Consider the following 22,546-nt stretch of genomic DNA (forward strand, 5'->3'; position numbering starts at 1 on the left):
TCCAGCTTGTTTAGAAATAGTTGGTTATAGTGTTTATGTCGGTGGGTCTTTCTGCGTTCACTGTCTTCAGAGATTTGTTTTCTTTTAGTCATCTCTTTTTCTTATTTTTCCCATTGCCGTCGAGGTGATTCCAACTCATAGCGACCATATAGGACAGAGTAGAACTGCCCCATAGAGTTTCTAAGGAGTGCCTGGTGGATTTGAACTGCCAACCTTTTGGTTAGCAACTGTAGCTCTTAACTACTACACCACCAGGGTTTCCCTTTTTCTTATAGTAACTTTGTATAGGATTTTACTTGTCAATTTCTTCGACTCATTTTTACGTGAAGTTTAGTTAGCTTTTCTAAATGCACAGCTGTCTTTCTTTTATTTTTTGTGTAATGTTAGAAAATATGTTACCTTGCTATATGAGATCTCCTTGCACCTTTCTCCTTTCCTAGTTTTATTTGGGTCTTCTCTCGCTCTCTATTTTTTTTTACCCTATTGTTCTTGTCCTCCCCATTTTGGGTTCTGTTCCTAGCAGTTTCTCCTTGTGACATTGTCCTGGAAGGGAGTTTTAGTTTTTGCGAGTTTGTAGTACCTAGAGTGTTCTATTCCCTTAAGACCTTATTGTGGATTTTTGTACTCACCTGTTATTATTAAGTGAGCAAAATCCATTCCTTTTTAACATTCTTTTCTCAGTTTTGCCTGCTATCCTATATAAAGAGTCACTTTTGGTTATTATGGGATTCTTCTGTTCCCTGAGATGGCAAATGCCCCATTACTGTCCTGTGCTTCTTCCCACACAAATACTAATACCCCGAGAGATTTTGTAGTTGTTAGTGATTTATTCCCACCTTCTTGTGTTTTAGGTTCTTGTCCATGAAGTTTTGATTTTGCTATCTAGTTGCTGTGTATAATTTTTTGAGGGAATTTGGCATGTTGCTGCTACTGCCTTCCTTCCAGAAGTTTCACAAAATTTTTCGTATTTAAAAGTTGTGAACCACTACCCTAGACCATGCTGGACTTTTCTTTCAAAATTAACATTGTGATTGCATTAAATAAGAACTGAACTACAGTTGAAAATTGTCTATGTATTAGATGTTATAGTTCTCTTGTTAATAACTAATAGATTGCTGTCTAATTGAGTGCCTTTCTGTACCATCCACAATTAAATTTTCATAAAAATTGAATTTTTTATGTCATTGGTGACCTCTTGAATGCATTAGCCGGGAAAGACATGGTAGAAAGAAGTCCTCTTGCATACATAAAATATAATGATAAATATCTACATATCTGAAAATTTTCCAGCAACTTTGCTGGGATTTAAATATATATAAATATCATCTTTATTGAAGCATAATTCACATATTATATAATTCACTCATTTAAAGTACACAGCTCAGCGGGTTTTTAGTATATTCACAGTTGTGCAACTATCACAATCAATTTTAGAACATTTTCCTTACCCCAGAAAGAAATCGAATACCCATCAGTACTTATTCCTCATTTCCATCCATTTGCTCCCTCTGCAGCTCCAGGTAACCACTAATGTACTTTGCGTCTCTGTAGATTTGCCTGTTTGTTACATTTCACCTAAATGAGATCACACAACACATGTTTTTTTGTGACTAGTTTCTTTCTGTTAGCATAAAGCTTTCAAGGTTCATTGTAGCATATGTGTGTCAGTACTTAAATTCTTTTTATTGTCAAATAATATTCCTTTGTAGGAATATATCACTATTTTTCATCACTTACTGGAGATTTGGGTTGATTCTACTTTTTGGCTATTATAAATAATGCTGCTGTGAACATTCATGTACTTTTTTTGTGTGGATGTATGTTTTTATTTCTCCTGGGTATAATACCTGGGAATGAGATTGCTGGGTCATATGGTAACTGTATTTAACCTTTTCAAGAACTACCAGCCTTTTTCCAAAGCAGCAACACCATTTTACATTCCCAACAGCAGTGTATGAGGGTCCCAATTTCTCCACATCCTTTCAACACTTGTTATTCTGCATCTTTTTAATCACAGCCATCTTAGTGGTTGTATAGTAGTATCTCACTGTGGCTTTGATTTGTATTTCCCTAATGGCTAATCATGTTGAGCATTTTTTCATGTGTCTGTTGGCTATTTGTGTATCTTTTTGGAGAAATGCTACTCAGATTCTTTGCCCATTTTTAACTGAGTTATTTCCCTTTATTGTTGAGTTGTAAGAGTTTTTAATATACTGTAGATACATGTCCCTTTTCAGATAAATCATTTGCAAATATTTGCTCCCATTCCGTAGATGGTCTTTTTACTTTCTTGATGGGATCATTGACACTGCAAAAGATAATAACTTTGATGAAGTCCAATTTCTCCATTTTTTTTTGTTGTTGCTGCTTGTGCTTTTGGTGTCGTAGCTCAGAATGTTTTGCCTGAACCAAGGTCACAAAGGTTTACTCCTGTATTTAGTTTTAAGAGTTGTATAGTTTTAGCTCTTACATTTAGGTGCATGGCCCATTTTGAGTTAATTTTTGTGACTGGCCCATTTTGAGTTAATTTGGTGTGAGGAAAGGGTCCAGTTTCATTCTTTTGCATGTGGATGTCTAACTGCCGGAGCACCATTTGATGAAAAGACTGTTCTTCCTTGTTTGCTAGAAATTTAATAAGAAATTTTCTCTGCATTTTTCTGAAAGTTGTTCTTTCAACATTGTCCTAGTAGTGAACGTTTATCAAAGGCATTTGGTTGCTGGAACTTACCTGGGGTAATAATTTGAACACATGTGCCTTGAAATCTGTCCGCGTTTGTTAATTCATAGACTAACTCTCCTTTATCTTTAAAAAACAACCAACCAACCAAAAAAAAAACCTCGTTACTTATTTTGTCCCTTCTGTATGGTGACGTAGTTGTTAAGAGTTTGGTTGCTAACCAAAAGATCAGCAGTTCGAATCCACCAGGCACTGCTTGGAAACCCTATGGGGCAGTTCTGCCCTGTCCTATAGGGTCTCTGTAAGTCGGAATCAACTCGACAGCAACAGGTTTGGTTTTTGTTTTTGGTGCAAGAGAGCAGTATGCTATGATGGCATAGCGATTGTGATTTTGAAGAAAAAAAAATTCTGACTTTTTTCTATATGTGATACTGCATGACAACCTGGAAGTTAAATATTTTGTGCAATTGTGCTTATTTTAAGCTGTGGAAGATTTAGAAATCCTTAAAGTTATAACAATCAAAGTTGCAAGAAAAAAAAAAAAAAGCTGTGATATATGCCTGAGCAGTTTTCTTTGTTTAGGAAAATTTTCTAATCATATAGCCTTTTTTTATTTTTATTTTTTTGACCATCAGAATTATCTTGTTTATTTCTAGAGCAGTCTGGCCTCTTGTTTCCAAAATGAATAACCAGATAGCCTTTTATATCTCGTGTATAGTGAAAATAGCATTTTTGCCTTAGACCTTTTTACCCCATGTGCTTGAAACTGTCCTTATTCTTATCTTTAAGTAATTTTTTTTTTCTGGATGACATCTTGCTTGCTATGCTGAGCAAAGTTGCTAATAAACTTTTTTATTGTGAGTTGAAGTTGCTGTGCTGTTTACAGTTGACCTTTTAATTTTAAAGCTTTTTTTTTAACTTAAATAACTTTTTAATTTTATATTGCTGTCATAATTATTTTTTCTTTATAGATTTTTGGCTTTGTAAAGGGCTTCCAAAACTACCTTAAATATTCCTTTCTATTTCTTTTTTGTTGTTATATGCTATTGAATTGATTCCAACTGGTAGTGACCCCGTATGACAGAGCAGAACTCCCTGTAGGGTTTCTTGGGCTATAACCTTTATGGGAGCAGATTGCCAGGTCTTTTCTCCCTCAGAGCCGCTGGTGGGTTTGAATGGCCGAACTTTGGGTAAGCACCCGAGCACTTAACCACTGCACCGCCAATTCTATATGACGTGTACATTATTCTAGGTGTGTGACATGGTTCAGGTTTTTTCCTTTTTGCCAAATGGTTAATTAGCTGTTTCTTCTAGCATTGTTTATTGAGTAATTCATTCTTTTTGTTTAGTTAGGGTAACACAGGCTGTTGTAGCAAACAGTAACTTAACACACTAAACATTTATTTCTTGCTCAAGGAGTAGTGCAGTGCATGTGTTCTGTTGGTTGGCAGCCTTTGATTCAAGGAAAAGGCTTGTTTCAGCTGGTTGCTCTGGCCTCCTCTTAGGTTTTGCAGTCCTCTGCATGAAGATTGGGAAAGAACATAAAGGATCATGCTTGAGAGTTTTTATGAATCAAGACCTACCACCAGTTTCTGCCTGTATGACCTTGATCAAGTTACCAATCCTCTTTAAGCCGCAGTTTCCTCATCTGTTAAAATGGGGATAATGATAGTATCTTATGGGAGATATATGAAGATTCAGTGAGATATAACGATGCCCCTAGCACCATGCATGTCATATTGTAGATGTGCAAGTAAGTGGTGGTGTTGTAGTTAACATTGTTATGAACTTTTAATTTTGGGGAGAAGAGTCACCATGACTGAAAATTATATTTAACATTCATGAATGATAACAGGATCTGTTGTTGACTGGGTTCTCAAATCTCTTTCTTTAAATTGTCTAAAATAATAATATTTGCTACATTTTCTCCCTTACCTATGTAGATTTCATTTGATCCCTCTACAGGTTTTACAGTTAAACTCCACTTGAATACCAAACCCCAAACCTACTGCCGTCAAATTGATTTGGACTCGTAGTGACCCTGTAGAACAGAGGAGAACTGCCCCATAAGGTTTCCAAGGCTGTAAATATTTACAGAAGGAGACCTCCACATTGTTCTCCCATGGAGCGGCTGGTGGGTTCAAACCACTGACCTTTTAGTTAGCAGCCTAGCGCTTAAACACTGCACCACCGAGGCGCCTCTCCACTTGAATTTATCTAATACCACCATTATGGTGTAACACCTATTTTTCTGCACTTGTTATATTTATTAGCAAATAAGTTCACCAGAAGTGCATTTTTCTATGGTGTAACACCTATTTTTCTGAACTTGTTATATTTATTAACAAATAGGTTCACCAGAAGTGCATTTTGCTTAGATTCTGTTATTCCAAGAAAGATAGATTCATTCTAATTTGTGGAAAAGTTATCCCGATGGCTTCAGTTTTCAAATTTGTAAAACAGCATCACTCTAGAATAGTAGTTTCCTTTTTAAGGTCAAGACCCATGTGAGAGATGGTAAAAGTTTTGGACTCTCATTCTAGAAAAACGCACATAAACGTACTTGACATTTTGCATATAATGTCAGGGAGTTCTTCATGTGAACTCCATAGTTCTTATGGAAATTCTAAGTTAAGAACTTACTTCCTGCCTTAAAAGGGATAGTCTCATGGTACCTTCAGACTCTGTTTACTTAAACTCTAAATTCTTGCTTCTGGAGACATTTCTTGGCAGTTTACTTAGATGAATTTATGTTAGTTTATATAGCCCTGCATAACCTTTAGTTTTGAGATGAATTGTAATAAATGGCCTTTTATCCGTGTTTTTCTTTTATCCCCCCTTCATTAATTTACAGTCATCTTTTTGAGAGACTGTTTTTTGGTAGCCTTTGTTGAATTAGCAGAAACTGTGATCTGATTGGTATCTTTGAGGATACAAACCTTATAGTAGTTCTTTGTTGCTGCAAGCATTGAACCAATATTATATATTTTTCCCTCACCTAAATAATAATAACTAATATCAATTAATCACTTAGTATGTGTTAGGATGGGTTGACACAGTAGCTGCAAGAGTGGGATCAAGCAGAACAATTGTAGGATGGCGCAGGACCAGGCAGTGTTTCGTTGTGTTGTATATAGGGTCGCTATGAGACAGAATCGCCTCAACGGCACCTAACAACAACATGTGTTAGGAACTGCCGTAAGTGCTTTAGGTTTACCTGATTTCATCTTTATAGTAAAACCATTGTTATCCCAATTTTACAGATGTGGAAACGGAAACAGGACAAGGTTAAGAAACTTGCCCCAGGGCACACAGCTAGGAAATAACAAAGTTGGGACTCAGACTTGGGTAGTGTGGCTCTGAACTCTCCTTCTAAATGCTGTGCTATCCTGTTGTATATGGCTCTTAACCAAAGGATGCTTATTATCCAGAAATTCTTATATATATATTAATAAAGTCCCAATTTGAGATACTTATGAAAGGCCACATTTCACTGATGCAGCCCTTTTCTTGCCATTGCTGCCTTTGACTTTGATAGTCAAACATCCAGGCCTCAGCCAAGAAAGGGAATTCAGAGAGTAATCTTTGCGATAGTAAGGTGACAGACAGATTCCCTGATCCTAGTAACTCTACTCACTTTCCTTGTTTGAGAAGATTAGAGTATAACCCTCCCAGTATAACTGAAAGGCTTTCACTCAAAATGGTCAATGGCCACTTCCTTGTTATTTAATCTAAGTTGGTGGTATATCGTTTCTATAATAGCCTGCTATTAAGAAAAGTATTATTTTAAAGTAGGATCAGTTTTTCTATATAAGGTAACATATATTAATACAGAAAATTTGAAGTAAAAAAAACAGAAGAGTTAAAAAAAAAAACAAAAAACCCCATCATCTATGGTACCATCACCCACTGATTGAATCTAATGAACTATGGACGTTTAGAGGTGGGTTATAAAGTCCCTATAGATACAGACTTGCATAAAAAATCATCTGCTTCCTCAAGTGAAAACTGAAAGATACTGGCTGTAGGAGCTATCCCTTTTGTAGTTGAGTCAATAAGGATAAATTATAGAAATTTACCGATGAACATTTTCCTTTAAAGAATGTTGAAGTTTGATTTGGCAGTCAGTTAAATTGCTTGTGGGTCAGCTTGACCCTTTGGAGACTTTGTTTTTTAATAACTTGTTAAGTCTAGTCTTTGTAGATGGTTTAGCTTTCCTGCTGAGGTGAGACCTTTCTGGGGATTTCTGCTGAATGCTCAGAGTGTTCAACAAGGTCTCTATACCCTGGCTAGATGGAAATTCAACATCTCCTAGCCGTGTTTGAGCTCTAGAAATTGTTCAGTTTACAACACCCCTGTAGTTGTAGTTGCTATTTACCCAGTCTCATGGAGTTTCAGCCCATATATGCCCAGTTTAGTGTTCAGCCAAAGACTCAAGGGAATCTCATGCAGATTTTTGTATTCTTTCTGTGTGTATCTCCTTCCTCTCTGGCACTGTACGCTGGAGAGTTCAGCTACGTTGGCTTCCCTAAATTCCAGTCTCTTACCTTCCTCTTGGAAACCCTGGTGGTGTAGTGGTTAAGTGCTACGTCTGCTAACCGAAGGGTTGGCAGTTCAAATCTGCTAGGCGCTCCTTGGAAACTCTATGGGCCAGTTCTACTCTGTCGGCTGGCCGAACGCACCAGAGGCTTGGGTTAGGTGCACCCTAGTCATCAAAGTGATGTTTTTGCTTTTTAACACTTTAAAGAGGACTTTTGCTGCATATTTGTCTAATCATTTGATTTCTTGACTGCTGCTTCCGTGGGTGTTGATTGTGGACCAAGTAAAATGAAATCCTTGACAACTTCAATCTCTTCTCTCTTTATCATGTTACTTATTGGACTAGTTGTGAGGATTTTTTTTATGTTAAGGTCTAGTCCATACCGAAGGCTGTAGCCTTTGATCTTCATCGGTAAGTGCTTCAACTCCTCTTCACTGTCAGCAAGCAAGGTTATGACATCTGCATATTGCAGGTTGTTAATGAGTCTTCCTCCAATCCTGATGCTGAGTTGTTCTTGTAGTCCAGGTTCTCAGATTGTTTGTTCGATATTCTTAACCTAGTGAGTTTCTTTAATCAGATTTCAGGCAAGATTGTATTACAGGTTTCTTGGTAGAATTTTATCTGGGAAGTCACCAGGGCCTGTGATTTTTTTTTTTTCCTCTTGTGGAGATTTTTAACTATTCATTTATTTTAATGGTTATAGGCCTGTTTGGGCCAGTAATTAATCAGTTTGGGTAAGCTGTTTTCTTCTAGAAGTATATATAATTTTTCAAATTTATTGTCATAAAGTTGTTCAAGGTATCTTATTTGTTAAATGAGAGCAGTGCCTGTGAGGAAAGGGCTCAACATAATTTTTTTTTACATGTGGAGATCCAGATGTCCCAGCACCATTTGGTGACTCGCAAGTTTTGATGTGTGCTATTTTCATTTTCATTCACTCCTAAGTATTTTCTCATTCCTGTTATGATTATTCTTTGATCCATTAGTTGTTTAGATATTTTCTTTTTTCCATTTGTGATTTTTCTAGTTACATTTTTGTAGTAGGTTTCGAACTTAAATGCATTGTACTCAGAATGTAGTAAATATCCTAATTTTTTGAGATTTGAAGGGTGTAATTTTATGGTCTAGATATGATGAGGTCAATTTTCATTCCTTGTGAGTTTGTAAAGAATAGATATTCACAAATTATTGGGTATCATGTTGTTTATGTCTCTTAGATGAAGCTTGCTAAATTAAATGTTTATGTCATCTGTAGCCTTACAGTTTTTGTGTATGCCTGATGTCAGCTATTGATTGAAATATGTTAATATCTCCTACCATGATGGTGGATTCCTCTATTATGTTTAGTTTTAAATTTTGTTATGGAAAGTTTCAAGCATATACAAGAGGAGAAAGAATAGTATAGTCCTTATCACCCATTTTAAAACCAAAAAAAAAAAACTAAACCCAGTGCCGTCAAGTCACCCATTTTAGCCATTATCAATATTTGACCAATTTTATTTCAAACATCCCTTCTACCCCCACTTCCTTATGCTCCTCAGATAATTTTAAAGGAAATCCCAGACATACTGTTATTGTTTTATGTACTCAGTGTTACTTTAGATTTGCTTACACATTTACCACAATATTTGTTTACCATTCCTTTTTACATTTCAGCCTACCTGGAAGCATTTTTCTTCTGCCTGAAATATAGAGATTATAGTATCCTCTAGCGAAAGTCTTTTAGTCTTAGTTTTTGTTTGTTTCTATTTTGCACACTTCCTAAAAAGAAGTATAAGTTCAAGTTGACAGTTACTTTCTCTGAACATTTTGAAGATATTATTCTAGCATCTTCTGGCCACCATTATAGTTCAGAAACAAGTAGAAAGTCTGATTTCTGTTTCCTTACAGATGATCTCATTGGCTAATTTTAAGACTATCTCTTTTTCTTTGATATTCTGCAGTTTCAATGCAGTGTGACAAAAGTAATCAATAATTCGGTGATAGTAATTTCAAGTTATTAGCTTTAAATTTCTTAACATCTACTTCTAAATGGTGATTAGTAGTCAGTAAGCAATTAAGTACATAAAAGAATGCTTGCTATTGACAAAGACCCTGTTACAAATTTTTTTGGAGAATGTAATTCTTAACTTGTCTGCTTTATAACTTTCTTCTCTAGATGGTACATAATGTACTTTGATATAAACAGGCATAGTATATTTTCTGTGTCTTTCTACAGCACTATTGGAAATAATTATGAAAAATGGAAGCACGGCTGGAAATAGCCCTCACTGCCGAAAGCCATCAGGTAGTGGTGTTCAGAACAAGCCTAACTGCACAAAGGACAGCACATCCAGTAGTGGTGAAAGCGGAAAAGGCTACACTAGAGACCAAGTAGATGGAGTTCTCAGGTAGGAGTTAATATGATTTGTATTTCAACTATAATTGATACTAATGTAATTTTTTATGTTGTAAAACTTGGAAAAAAATGTGCTTGAATTGTAATTCAGTAGAAGAACAGACACTGAGGAATTGAACTTTGGTTGGCTTATACTTCATATTCTTTATGAAATCAATCTATAACTTATACCAACCCAGGTTCAATCTTTGGAAGCAACTATAAGATACAAAAGCTACTTCCAAATATGTTTTTTAAAAGGAAAATTGTTTCAAGTTTTTGGCACAGTACAATGCTTAGATAGTGACATTGAAAGAAGGTAAAGAATGGTTATGTCTTATACAGAGATGCAAGTGGGAAAATTACAGATGAGAGGAAAGTTGAGGGCAATCGCACCACATTTTTAATTCCCCATTTATATTAATGACGGATGGTTACTATTTTCTACTGATATTCTTTCTTCATGGTTGTCTTTGTCTGTGTGTATGTGTGTGTGTATATATATATATGCAAAAACCATAATGTTCTCTCTCCTTTTTAATATCTTTCTTACTGTGCCTCAGTGTTTTAGTTTTACCTCATGATATACTTCTACTTAAAGCAGAAGAATTAGGCAGCACTGAAGAATAATGAACTGAGTTTTGGGGCTCTGGCTTTACTAATTTTATAAATAAGAAAAACTTTTCTGTAAATAAAATGAGCCTCTGACTATGAAACTCTAGAGAAAAAAAAAACTCTTTTGTTTCCTGCAATAGCTTAAGAAAAATGTGGCCTCTGATGTTACTTTCCTAGGGAAACTGAAGTTTAAGGATGAAGGGCTCTGAACAGGGATTAATCAGGTAATTCATAAGAGTGAATTATATGTAGTACAGTGAACTAGCTGAAGTGAAGAGTAGGTAAAAGTGGCTGCAGATTAAGGCCCTCATTCTCTTCTGGCCTTTCTTGTCTATTTCTCTTATTATTTTCTTTCTTTTGTCCCCCTCCCTTTATCAGAACTAAAACAGTGAAGCAGAATAATTTTCCTCATCCTAGCTTCTTAGTTCGTTCTTTTTTACTTATCATAATTTGTATTGAAGTATATTTTAAGATAAAGGTTTTATTTATTGAGGAAAGTGATCTATCACCCAGTCTTAATTTTTAAATCAAGTATCAATACATTTATATTTTATATTGTCCCTATATATATAAATACTAAAGCTTGATTGTAACATTTTATCTGATTATGACTCAAGATAAAATTAATTGTATTATATACGATTTTTATTTAGAATCATCTTGTGATTTTTTTTTTTTTTTTAAGAAAGGCTATAGAATCACCTGTAATTTGAACATACCAGAAAAAGACTATAGTTAGGAGTTTTGGAGAATAACAGTCTCCTGAATCTGGTGGGGTTTTGTGTGTGTGTGTGTGTTTTAATCTTTTTTTTTTTTTCCATTTCTACCCTCAAGGCTTGCCTTGAAAGGAAAAAAGAAGCAGCCCAAGGTGTAATAGAAGTAAGAAATAGAGAGCAGTGATATCTTTGTTTTAGTCTTGGTAATGTGTATAGAATACACCTGGTTCTCCAAAACCCACGGGAGTTAGCTTTAGTTAGAGGGACATCTTGAAACTGGAAGAATGAAGATGATGGCGGGTGCAGATATGCTTTATATGTGGCCAGAGTGAAGCAGATGGAGAAATGAAACACTTAGGGAGTTCCTGTCTGTTGGCTTCTATTTTTTCTGTTAATTGGTGATAAGGTTATTCTCTAAGAGTTAGGAAAAAAGAGATAAGGTTGAAAGGTTGAGGAAAGTGGCAAAAGTATGAGGTATTTGCAGAGATGAAAGGCAGAGGGAATGAAAGGATTCCTAGTTAGCTTTGAGGGCCCAGGCAAGTTTGAGACTTTATGCGTAGGAGAATTAGTTGAATTCTTTATGGATAGAAGAATTAGTTTAGTAGCATACCTATACTAGAGATTGATTCTCTGGTCAGTAATTTGTTTATACTATTTTTTTTTATTCAAACAAATAGTATTTTTTTCCTTTGAGGATTAGGTATGATTGGAATGTTCTTTTATAGAATCTCTGAGTCGTGTAAAATACTTCAGTCAGTACCTTACAGAAGAGTTGTTTAGCTGAATCATGTAATATTTGTTATATTAGCTTATGTCAGTGTTGCTTTAGTGAGGTAGCAGGTCACTAGCTAACGCATACCGAATGTTTTTGTTTTTTGTTTTACCTACACACAGGGGATTTTTCTGAAGAAACCCATGTTATCTTGTTGGTTAGCACGATTATACAAACAAGTTGCTCAGTGACAATTTGGCTCAATGGGGAGAAGCCATGCAATAATACTGCATTCATTGCATAAGTGAGAGCTAGCTTACAGTGAAGACTGAAGAAAAAAGTGTGTAACTTTGTAAAATTAACATTCTGTGAAACTAAGCACTGTTTGTTTTCTTTGAGTTGAAATATGTTGGAAAATATTTGAGAAAAATATGTTGTAGACCTAATTTGAGGAAGTTTTTAATACCTCGTTTGGAAAAGGACCATCTTTTATTTTAAAACATATAGAAGATCAGTGTGAAATCATTTCCTGGACCACCATTTTACTTATCAATTAGGTATACTTCTGTACAACTGCTGAGTCATTTGAATTATGTGAATTTGAGATTGGGATTTGGTTTAAACTCTAGTCCTGTAAATAAAAAGAAATCATTTGCCAAACTTAAACAGAAATAAACATGCACACTGATTGAATCTGGAGTCTGTTCAAATAATCAACTATAACGTATGAAAGAAAGAATTGGAAAATGACCCCCCACCCTCAGTATGTTTTCATGCACTTAAAGGAAGAAATAAAGAATGAACTGGACATACTTTTTCCATTGTTGATCTTCTTCAGACAGATGTTCTTGGCATTCTTGCACAATATTTCCTTTCAGGATAGTGAATGGGCTACCTCTGTTCCATTGCTTTTCTTTCTTTCTTTTTTTTTTTTATCCTTTGGTGAGGCTAGAGAAGAGGGTTTGACCTTTCAGAAAGGAGCCCACTGTAAAAATGTGACAAACACATGTACTTGGTAAACAGGACTCTTACATGGTCGGTATGAAAGGTAATTTCTTATTCAAGTATGAAAAATAAGGTAAATGAATTATATTTGGGGCAATACTTGAAATATATAGTCTTTAAGATGTCCACTAGTGATGATGACTTCTCAAAGAATTTCTTCTCTAGTGTATGACCAAAAATTTAGTTCAGGGAAAATATGGTAGAGCTAGACAGTGGTAAGAATTATTGAAATAATTGCTTCTCCTGTCTAGCCTTTTGTCTCTCTGTGGCAATTCTTAGCTCTATGACCCATCTCTACGGGACTGGATTCCAGCCTACCTACTCTACAATGTCCAGAAACCCTCTCCTGGGCTCTCTTTTTCTCTTGCCCAGCTTTTTGTGTTCTGGAAGTATCAACAAAGCATAATATTAGAGGATTAGTCTCGTGCATAATTAACCATCTTATGCATTCAAACCAAAGATAATTTTAGGTTTATTCAATGTTTAGTTTATCACTGTCTCTTGTTTTCTCCATTCAGGCAGTGTCTGCCATATTTTTAGCTCTATTCTTTGTCCCAAAGTCTCTTCCACTTCTTTTAATTAGGTCTTCTCTATCCCAACTTGATTTTTGTTGCTAACTACGTTTCATGACGGGATTCATCATCTTTGGCCCCATTATGACTTTCAGATATCCACAATTTTCTCCTTCAAATTGAGCCAATCATCCATCTATCTAGCATCTATCCATCCAGCATCCATCGATCCATCCATCAATCCACCCACCCGTCCGTCCATCTGTCCGTCCGTCCATCCATCCAGCCATCCAACACGCATGATAAACAAGCTTAAAAGAGAAGTCAGACAAATAAATAGGCAACTGAAGTACATTATGGTGATTGTTGGAATAGAGCTTGAGCTCAAAGGGCTTTAGCTCCATATAAGAGAAACATCAAACCTAGCCTTGAGGAATTTGGGTTGTTGTGAAAAGAAGGAGTTAAGCTGAGGCCTAAAGAACTTATAGAAACTGGCTAAGCAGGAAGGGAGGTAGAAAAGGAGTGTTCTGGCCATCAAAAACAGTATTTGCAAATATCTAGGAGTGAAGAGAGTCTGTTTAAACTGTGGTTGTAAGAAGCAAATAGAGAGAGGATGGTCCTTCTGGAGTCTGAAGGAGCTCCTTTCTTACTTTATTTTAGTTCTGAGACAGCAGAATTTTCAGGTCAGACAAACTGAGGTTTAAATCCTTCCTTGTGAGCCCTTTCATGATCACCCTATTTAAAATAGCAGGCCTCCACTTTCATCCCCTATTCCACTTTGCCACTTTATTTTTCTCGGAATACTGAACACGATATGAAGTACTTTATATTTTGCCTGTGTATTTGCTTATTGCCTGTGCCTACCCCAATTGTACATTTAAAGTGAACAGGGATAGTTATCTGTTTTATTCACTGCTGTAGCATCTGAAATAGCGCATAGCAGAGAGTACTCAGTAAGTTTTTGTTGAATAATTAAATCCTTGTTGCCATCTATTAGTTATGTGATGTTTGGCAATTAACCACTCAGAACCTCTGTTTCCTCATTGCTTAAATAAGAATATTATCTACCCAGTGAGGAGTAATCGAAACAATTTGTGTAAAATAATCAGGATAACACAGCTTCATAATTCTTCCTATGAAATCTTTGGGAGCAGATGTATTTTGGAATTCACAATTTTTTTATATTTTAGAAAGGTAATAAGGAGCATATTATACATTACATAACATCTTAGCAGGGTCTGAGGCAGCAGCCTGTAGTCAAACAGTAACATTTCTTAAAATATACAAATATTCACACTTAAATGGGATAACTGAAGACTCTAGTAGCTTCACATCTATTCAGGTCAGGTTTTGCCTCTAAGAGTTCAAGTCAGGTTTTTGCAGTAAAATAGCTATAGAATAACTTTAATTTTTTAGAACTTTTGGATTTTGGAACATGGATATGAGATTGTGGACCTGTGCCTGACACACAGTAGGTGTTCTATAAATGCCCCCCGCCCCCTTTTTTTCTATCACATTGTCTCTAAACCTGTCTAGGAGAATGGGCCTCTCTTCAAAGGCAGGGATCCTTCTCCGTTTTGTTCACTGATGTATCCCAGCTGCCCAGAACATTGTCTGAGACATAGTTGGTACTAAGTAAATATTACTGATTAAATATTAAGAAATGTCATGTTCATGAAATAAAATGGACTTAGGTCAATATTATTTAAGTGTCTAAAGTAGGGTCTCTATGAGTCAGAATCAACACGATGGCAACGGGTTTTTTTTCTTTTTTTTTAAGGAGATAAAACCCAATTTTAATTATTTTTACTGTAAAAATGCTACATAACAGATTTTTTTTGATGTGGTTATAAGAAAATTCCTATAATCTTATATAATGTCTTCTCTTCCCCGCTCCCCCGTTCATATAACAAATGACTAATGACTTGCATTATAAAAGGAGAGCTAAGTCTAATTTATTCCAAAAAAAAATTTACTGAGAACCTACCATGTGCCAAGCATTGTAGTGGCTAATAGATTTGATAGTGAAAAAAGATAGGCCTTGTCTCTGTTCTTCGAAAGCTTTGAGTTAGTTTTTGTAATTCTTTTGCTGCTAGTGAACAATTATGCCTCGGATCCTTTCCCCAATTATTACTTCTGTCATCAAGGCAACCCTGCATGGAATACATCTAAAATCACAAGTACGCCACAAAAAATTTTGTAAATGCCTGGTGGAGTTTAATGAATGGAAATTATTAGGTTGTAGGAGAATGTTGGCATCCAAAAGTACTTAATGTTCTCTGCTCCATTCAGAGTATGTCTTTTCTATTTCTACTGTAAACACTTCCAGCTTAAATCTGTTACATCTCTAAGGTGACAAACTATGTAAGTAATCTTTAAGAATGTGCTCACTATAATGAAAAGCAGGTGTAATAAACATTTTTGAGTTGCATGATATATTTTATAATGAGATTTTATCTTTTTAAAAAAGTGACACAGTTGAATTTTTAGTTGAGCTGAATTAACTTTCCTTGACATTAAAACCATAGGCTACTGCAATTATATGCACTAACCTGTTGCTTTGATACTTGTTTACATTATGTGAGAACGAAAGTCTTGGAATGTAATACGTATTAATCCTTCGCTGTGACTTATTTGTGAAGTTTTAGAATTTTTTTTGCACTTAAGAGAACTATAAAACTGCTTTCATTCTCTAATTTTAGTTATAGTATGTGCTGTGTCCTTCATGCACAATTATTATGGGCATGGCTTTGCTTCTTTGCAGTTGTGATAAATTGCACCAAGGACATTGTCATGGCCAACTCCCCTTAGACTGGGAAGAGATTGGAGGAATGGTCTATGGTTGAGAAAGAAAATAAAGCACACTAACCCTTAAAGGGATAAGCTCTCATTTGATACTGAGAAAATAATCCACAGACAGTTCTTTATTCTATTCTAATAAATTAAAAATTAGAAATATTACATGAAGTTCTGCCGTGGTATTTACATTATATAACATACTCTCTTGTTCACAGCATAAACAAATGTAAAAATTACTATGAAGTACTTGGAGTTACAAAAGATGCTGGTGATGAAGATTTGAAAAAAGCATATAGAAAGCTTGCTTTGAAGTTTCATCCAGACAAAAATCATGCACCTGGAGCAACAGATGCTTTTAAAAGTAAAGTAAACCTTTTAAAGTAATTTTACTAAGCTCTTTTTAGAATCTACTTTGTAGTGTTTCAGAATGTTAAATTCTGTTTTTAGACTGGTGCATTTAGAAACCAGCATAAGTAAAAGTCCACAAATCCTATAAAACTTCAGTATTAACTTGTTACAGCAGGAGCCAAATAAATACAGTTTGGCTTCACAAAAGCAACATGTCAATTTTAACAAAGTCCTAAGTACCTTTCTAAATGTTATCCCTGCATGCCTTCTAGTTTACCAAACGTAAGTAGTGTAATGATTATGCATGAGCTTCTAGCCAATTGCCATCTGTTCTAAGTGAACTAAAAGCAAAATATAGTTTTTGTGAGTTTTCAAGTTATTACAGATTGTCTTGCCCAGTGTTCTCATACTTTTTTTTGCATTATTTTCCATTATTTACGTGTAATTCTAACTAATGTGCTTTTTTTTCTTGTTAAGAATTAGTTTCTTTCCTTTTGCCTACTATTCATCTTTTTCCTTTTTTCTCAGTATTCTTTCAATTTTTTGCCACTTTAGTAAATAAATGGCAGAGAATTGATTTTGTAATTCCATATCTTGTTACAATTTATTCGTAACTTCCAATTCATAGTAAAATGTTTAAATTTGTGATTGTTCATTCTTGTAAATTTAGCATTCATAGAGTCAACATATAATACTTAAAGCAAAAGGCCTTCAAAAAACAGAAAGGGGATACTCATTTTTAAAATGTTCCAAAAAGCTGACTGTATTGGTCTTTCATAAAAATACTGTTAAATTGTTTTAAAACGGCTTTATTTCTTGAAGGACATTGCCAAGGAAAATACATTTGAGAATTACTAATATACTTCAAGAAAAGCAGCTACCAGAGCGTTGCTGGTGACAGTAAAATACTGCTGTGACAGTGAGGGCCTTCATCAATTCCTGTTTTCTTAAATTAAAAGTTGCGTGTTGAAAGTACAGGGAAAGTCTCTTTATTCAAAAACACAATTTGCGGATCACATTTCTGCCAGTTCAGTGACTCAAGAGTGTGTATAGAAAAAGTGCCATTATCTTGTGTACCTACAAATACATGCCTTCCATTATTAAACAAAAATAACACAACTGACAGCACTTAGGTTAATTTCTAAAGTTGGAAAATTTCTGATGAAATTATTCAGATAGAATAAATATTTAATTTGTTTCATTTCTGGAGCCCGAGTTCTACAAAGAGTTTTAAACTTCCATAAATACAAAATGCTTTTCATACATGCAGTCACAGAGTTACTACACAAAGTAATTGAAATCTTTAAACAGGAAATTTCTTAGCCTATGTTTCTCCCAGTGTTAAAAAAAAAAAAAATCACTTTTGAACTAAAAGCATTTAATTTAAAATTTTTGATGTTTTTAAAATGTTTAAAAATATTTTGGCAGTGAGTCATTTACATGTTTGTAATCGGCTAGGTGATTTCAGTATTCAAAAACCCAGTGCCATCAAGTCGATTCCAACTCATAGCGACCCTGTAGGAGAGAGTAGAACTGCCCCATGGAGTTTCCAAGGAGCGCCTGGTAGATTCGAACTGCCGGCCCTTTGGTTAGCAGCCGTAGCACTTAACCACTATGCCACCAGGGTTTCTGATTTCAGTATTAATCCTTCATTATTAACATTAAATCACTTCTTTCTCCCACTTCTGTGTTGGACTCCTGTTAGCATTATTGGTGCATTAATGTATGTACCTATATTTCTACAGCCTGTGTTGCATTTTGAAGAGGTGAGCAGTATGTAATCCCAGGAAGCCAGCTAGACACTCAGAAGGAGTTTTACAAGGTAGTTATACTTTGGTATGGTACATTTCAGAGTTTGATACTCTGCTTTGCAAATCTCAAAACTTAATATTTATCAGCATGCCTGGAAGTGGTTGTCTGTAGAGGAGAGGCTCACATTATTCAATACACAGGAGGTTATCTGTAAATCAGAATGCTAATTTATTAATCCCAAAGAGGTTCAGAATAGGGAGTTGGTTGATGAGCCCAATTTTTCATTGAGTGGCAACTACATAGAAAACCCAAGTTGTAATCCATGGATGCTTAATGAGTAAAGGTAGTTAATTAGAAGCTATTACAGCTAGTGTCATCACACATGATGGTAGGTTTCATTCATTCAATACACAGGATATTTTCCTTCACCTTTGAATTATCTTATTATTTCTAACCAATCAATCTTAACTTCCATTTTTGGAATACCAAGCTGTTTATCTGTAACCTGTTTATATAGTTTTGTCTTTTACATAAAAGCTGAAGTATGTATTGATTATTCTGTAATTAATGAAACACTTTTTACCAAAGATGGAAACCACTTGCTTTTCATTTTCTCCAAGAATACAAAAAGAAGAGGAAATTGGTTTAGGGTATTAGATAGAAGAAGTATTTTTGTCTGTATGTGTCTTAGGGTCCTATAGAAAACCAGAACCAGTAAGATAGATAGACAGACAGACAGATAGGTAGATAAAAAATAGGTATATATATGTATGTATGTTGTTAGGTGCCATCGAGTTGATTTTGACTCATGGCAACCTCATGTGACAGAGTAGAACTGCCCAATAGAGCTTTCTGGGCTGTAATCTTTAAGAGAACAGACTGCCAGATCTTTCTCCTGCAGAGGAGCTGGGTAGGTTCAAACCGCCAACCTTTCAGTTAGCAGCTGAGCTCTTCAATATTGCACCACCAGGAAGAATGAACCAGTAAGCACAGTACATACCAGCATACAGTAAGCAAGGTACACACAGGCTTAATTGTGTTTACTTACTAATGCATAGTGTACAATTTCACATGGGTTTCACTGCATCTTTGATGTGGTGAAAAACAGGTGAGATTTTGTGCTACTGATGAGTTAATAAGCACATTTAAGCCTGTGCATGCCTTGCGTATTGGGTGATCTGCCTTTGTGTGCCACCAGGGCAGAACAAAGAACAAAAAAGTTGTTTCTACCATGTGGGCTAGTTATTGTAGAGAAATACAAAAAAACGATATGAGATACTGTCTTCCTCAAAGAATTTATAATTCATAAAGGAGAGTAGTCTTACATAGAACATTTACAGTAATGGCAATGCTTAACACTTAATGCATCTCATAGTTTTTTTTTATTAAAAACCTTGTGAAATTGTCAGGAGACCACCATCACACTCCTTTCACAAATGAGAAAATTGAGGCTCAGAGAGATAAGTGATTTACCCAGGATCTCCCAGAAGACTGATTATAATTAAGTACTAAAATATTGAATAAGATGTCTGATGAAAAATCAATAAGATAAAGTAGCATTGTGATCAAAATAATTGAAGAAGCCTTCATATAGTAGGTAAGGATTCAGAGTTTCAAGAGATGATTTGTATGGTTAGAGAAGAGGGGGGATGGCAAAGGCTTGGAAGTGAAAACAAGGTGAGCAATTTAAAAATAATGAAGATTTTCTGGAAAATGGAATAGACATATTTTCCCCTATTCTTCCCACTATGTATTCCTGAGAACCCTGAACATTATATATAAAATAAGTAAAACAAACATAGGAAGACTCTGAAAGGTAAAGAGAAGTAGGCAGACTGGCTCTGGACCTTGGGATGTACGAATGACGTGGCACTGAGTTCCTTGAGTGTTCTTTTTGCCTTGTATTTCTCAGACTGAATGCTGGAGGAGCAGGCAACAGGAAAAACCAGTGGGCACAGGCAAAAATCCTCAATGAAAGCCTGGTCTCATAACCAAAGAGCCAGGAAAGGGGCAGCCTAGCAAGACAGAAAACTTTTAAATAAAAACTGCTCTACTGCAGCCAAACACCACAGAAAAGACTGGTCCCACTGCCATCTGTACCAACAAAGGCTGAGTGGAGAGCATAGACTGCTACCCTCACCAGGCTATAACAGATGTGCCTTCAGGGTGATGACAAAGCTATTCAGTTAGGGAACTGGGATTTTATTATTGTTGGGCATTAAGAATGGCTCCCCAGGATGTCAGTTGAAACCATGTAGGGACCCTGGACTTCCACTCTCACCTAACAGTAGCAAGGTGCCCCTCTCCCTCTCTGCTGGGATGGTGTCAGAGGAGGCCTAGTGGCGAGTCAGGACTTTCACCACCATCCAGAGGCAGCAAAGTCAGATCCCTATCATGTCAGTGAAACCACATGGGGAACAGTAATGAGGCACTGCTGTTCCTGTCAGCCAGGAAGATATCAGCGGAGGCTTTGTTGGGGGTTGGAAATCCCATCCCTGCAGTTGGGCTTCACAAAAGCAACGTGCTTTGATAAGCAATTACAACTATCCTCAAAACAAAAGAAAAAATGAATTGCAGAAAAATAGAAAGTATGAGCAAAGAAATAGAAGATAAAAAGAAGAGCTGAAGTGAAATTTTAGAACTAAAACAAAAAAACTATCAATGGATGGGGTAAACAGCAGAATGGACAAAGGAAAGAATCAGTGAACTGGAAGATAGACTAATAGACATACTCAATCTAAACAACAGAGAAAACAGACCAAAAAAAAAAACAGAGACTCAGGATCCAATGGGACCGTAACAAAAGTTATAACATTCTTGTCATTGGAGTCTTAGAAAGAGAAGAAAAAGAAGGCAGAGCTGAAAAAGTACTCAAAGAAATAAAGGTTGACATTTCCCTGAGTTCTATAAAGTTTCAGGATACAAGATAAACATGTATAAATCACTTATATTTCTCTGTAATAGCAAAAAACTTTTAGATCCCAAAGTTAAAAATATATTACTATTTATGATCACTAAAAAAAAAAAAAAAAACTTAGATACAAGTCTAACAGAAGTTACATAGGATTTGTATGCTGAAAACCATACAATATTGATGAAAGAGATCAGAGAAGATCTAAATAAATGGAGAGACATGCCATGTTTATGGATTGGAAGACTCAGCGTAATAAAGATATCAAGTCTCCCCAAATTGATACACAAGTTTTACAAAAGTTCTATCAAAAACCCAGCCAGATTTTTTTGTAGATAGAAACAAGCTTATTCTAAAAGTTAATCTGTAAAGGCAAAATGCAAAAAACCCACTGCCGTCGAGTCGATCCGACTCATAGCAACCCTATAGGAAAAAAAAAAAAAGAGTAGAATTGCCTGATAGAGTTTCCAAGGAGCGCCTGGCAGATTTGAACTGCCGACCTCTTGGTTAGCAGCCGTAGCACTTAACCAGTACGCCACCAGGGTTTCCATATAAAGGCAAAGGAACATGAATAACTAAAACAATTTTTTTATTTTTGTTGTGCTTTAGGTGAAGGTTTACAGAGCAAATTAGTTTCTCATTAAACAATTAATACAGATATTGTTTTGTGATATTAGTTGCCAACCCTGTGACATGTCAACACTCCCCTTCTCAAGCTTGGGTTCTCCATTTCCATTGGTCCAGCTTTCCTGCCTTCTCGTCCTTGCCCTTAGGCTGGTGTGCCCATTTAGTCTTGTATGTACACGAATGAACTACATGTATTATTGTTTGTTTTATAGGCCTGTCTAATCTTTGGCTGAAGAGTGAACCTCAGGAATGACTTCAGTACTGAGTTAAAAAGGTGTCCAGGGCTATACTCTCGGGGTTTCTCCAGCCTCTGTCAGACCAGTAAGTCTGGTCTTTTTTTTTTTTTTGTGAGTTTGAATTTTGTTCTACATTTTTCTCCAGCTGTATCCAGGACCTTTTGTTGTGTTCCTTGTCAGAGCAGTTGGTGATGGTAGTCGAGCACCGTCTAGTTATGCTGGACTCAGTCTGATGGAGGCTGTGGTACTTGTGGTCCATTAGTCCTTTGGACTAATTTTTCCTTATGTCTTTGTTTTTTTTCATTCTCCCTTGCTCTAGATGGGTGGGAACCAGTAGAGTATCTTAGATGGCTGGTAGGATGTAGAACATTTTCCAAAGTATAATGTAGAACATTTTCTTTATAAACTTTGTTATGCCAGTTGAACTAGATATCCTCTGAGACCGTGGTCCCCAGCCCTCAGCCCAGTAATTTGATCTCTCAGGGAGTTTGGATGTATCTATAAAGCTTCTATGACTTTGTCTTAGTCAAGTTGTGCTGACCTCCCCAGTATTGTGTACTGTCTTACCCTTTACCAAAGTTACCACTTATCTATTTTCTAGTTAGTTAAAACAATTTATAAAAATAATGGAGTTACTATACAGTTACAGTAATCAAGACTGCATGGTATTGATGGAGGGATAGATACATCGATCAATGGAACAGAATAGAGAACTCAGA

At 35.7% G+C, this 22,546-nt stretch overlaps 1 protein-coding gene and 1 long non-coding RNA gene across 7 annotated transcripts in view; one reads left to right on the forward strand and one right to left on the reverse strand.

The window, feature by feature from the left end:
- Window positions 1-22,546, forward strand: part of DNAJB14 (DnaJ heat shock protein family (Hsp40) member B14) — a 64,132-nt gene that overhangs the window by 10,752 nt on the left and 30,834 nt on the right. For 2 of the 6 annotated variants that reach the window (XM_049885643.1, XM_049885642.1), the window contains exons 2-3: window positions 9,436-9,607; window positions 16,169-16,314. In XM_049885643.1, the coding sequence (XP_049741600.1) occupies window positions 9,436-9,607; window positions 16,169-16,314 (318 nt within the window). Of the gene's footprint in view, window positions 1-9,435; window positions 9,608-16,168; window positions 16,315-18,046; window positions 18,489-21,803; window positions 21,913-22,546 lie in introns of those variants that run through there. The other 4 variants (XR_007517624.1, XM_049885645.1, XM_049885646.1 and 1 more) reach the window with 4 other exon arrangements.
- LOC126076933 (uncharacterized) overlaps window positions 1-22,546 on the reverse strand; it is a 63,958-nt gene that overhangs the window by 2,065 nt on the left and 39,347 nt on the right. Inside the window, exons 2-3 of the long non-coding RNA XR_007517625.1 lie at window positions 12,451-12,622; window positions 1,449-1,575 (exon numbers count right to left, since the gene is read on the reverse strand). This is a non-coding gene — a long non-coding RNA (uncharacterized LOC126076933). The remainder of the gene's footprint in view (window positions 1-1,448; window positions 1,576-12,450; window positions 12,623-22,546) is intronic.

Source organism: Elephas maximus, chromosome 5 (assembly GCF_024166365.1).
Source record: "Elephas maximus indicus isolate mEleMax1 chromosome 5, mEleMax1 primary haplotype, whole genome shotgun sequence".
In the NCBI taxonomy this organism is placed as follows: domain Eukaryota; kingdom Metazoa; phylum Chordata; class Mammalia; order Proboscidea; family Elephantidae; genus Elephas; species Elephas maximus.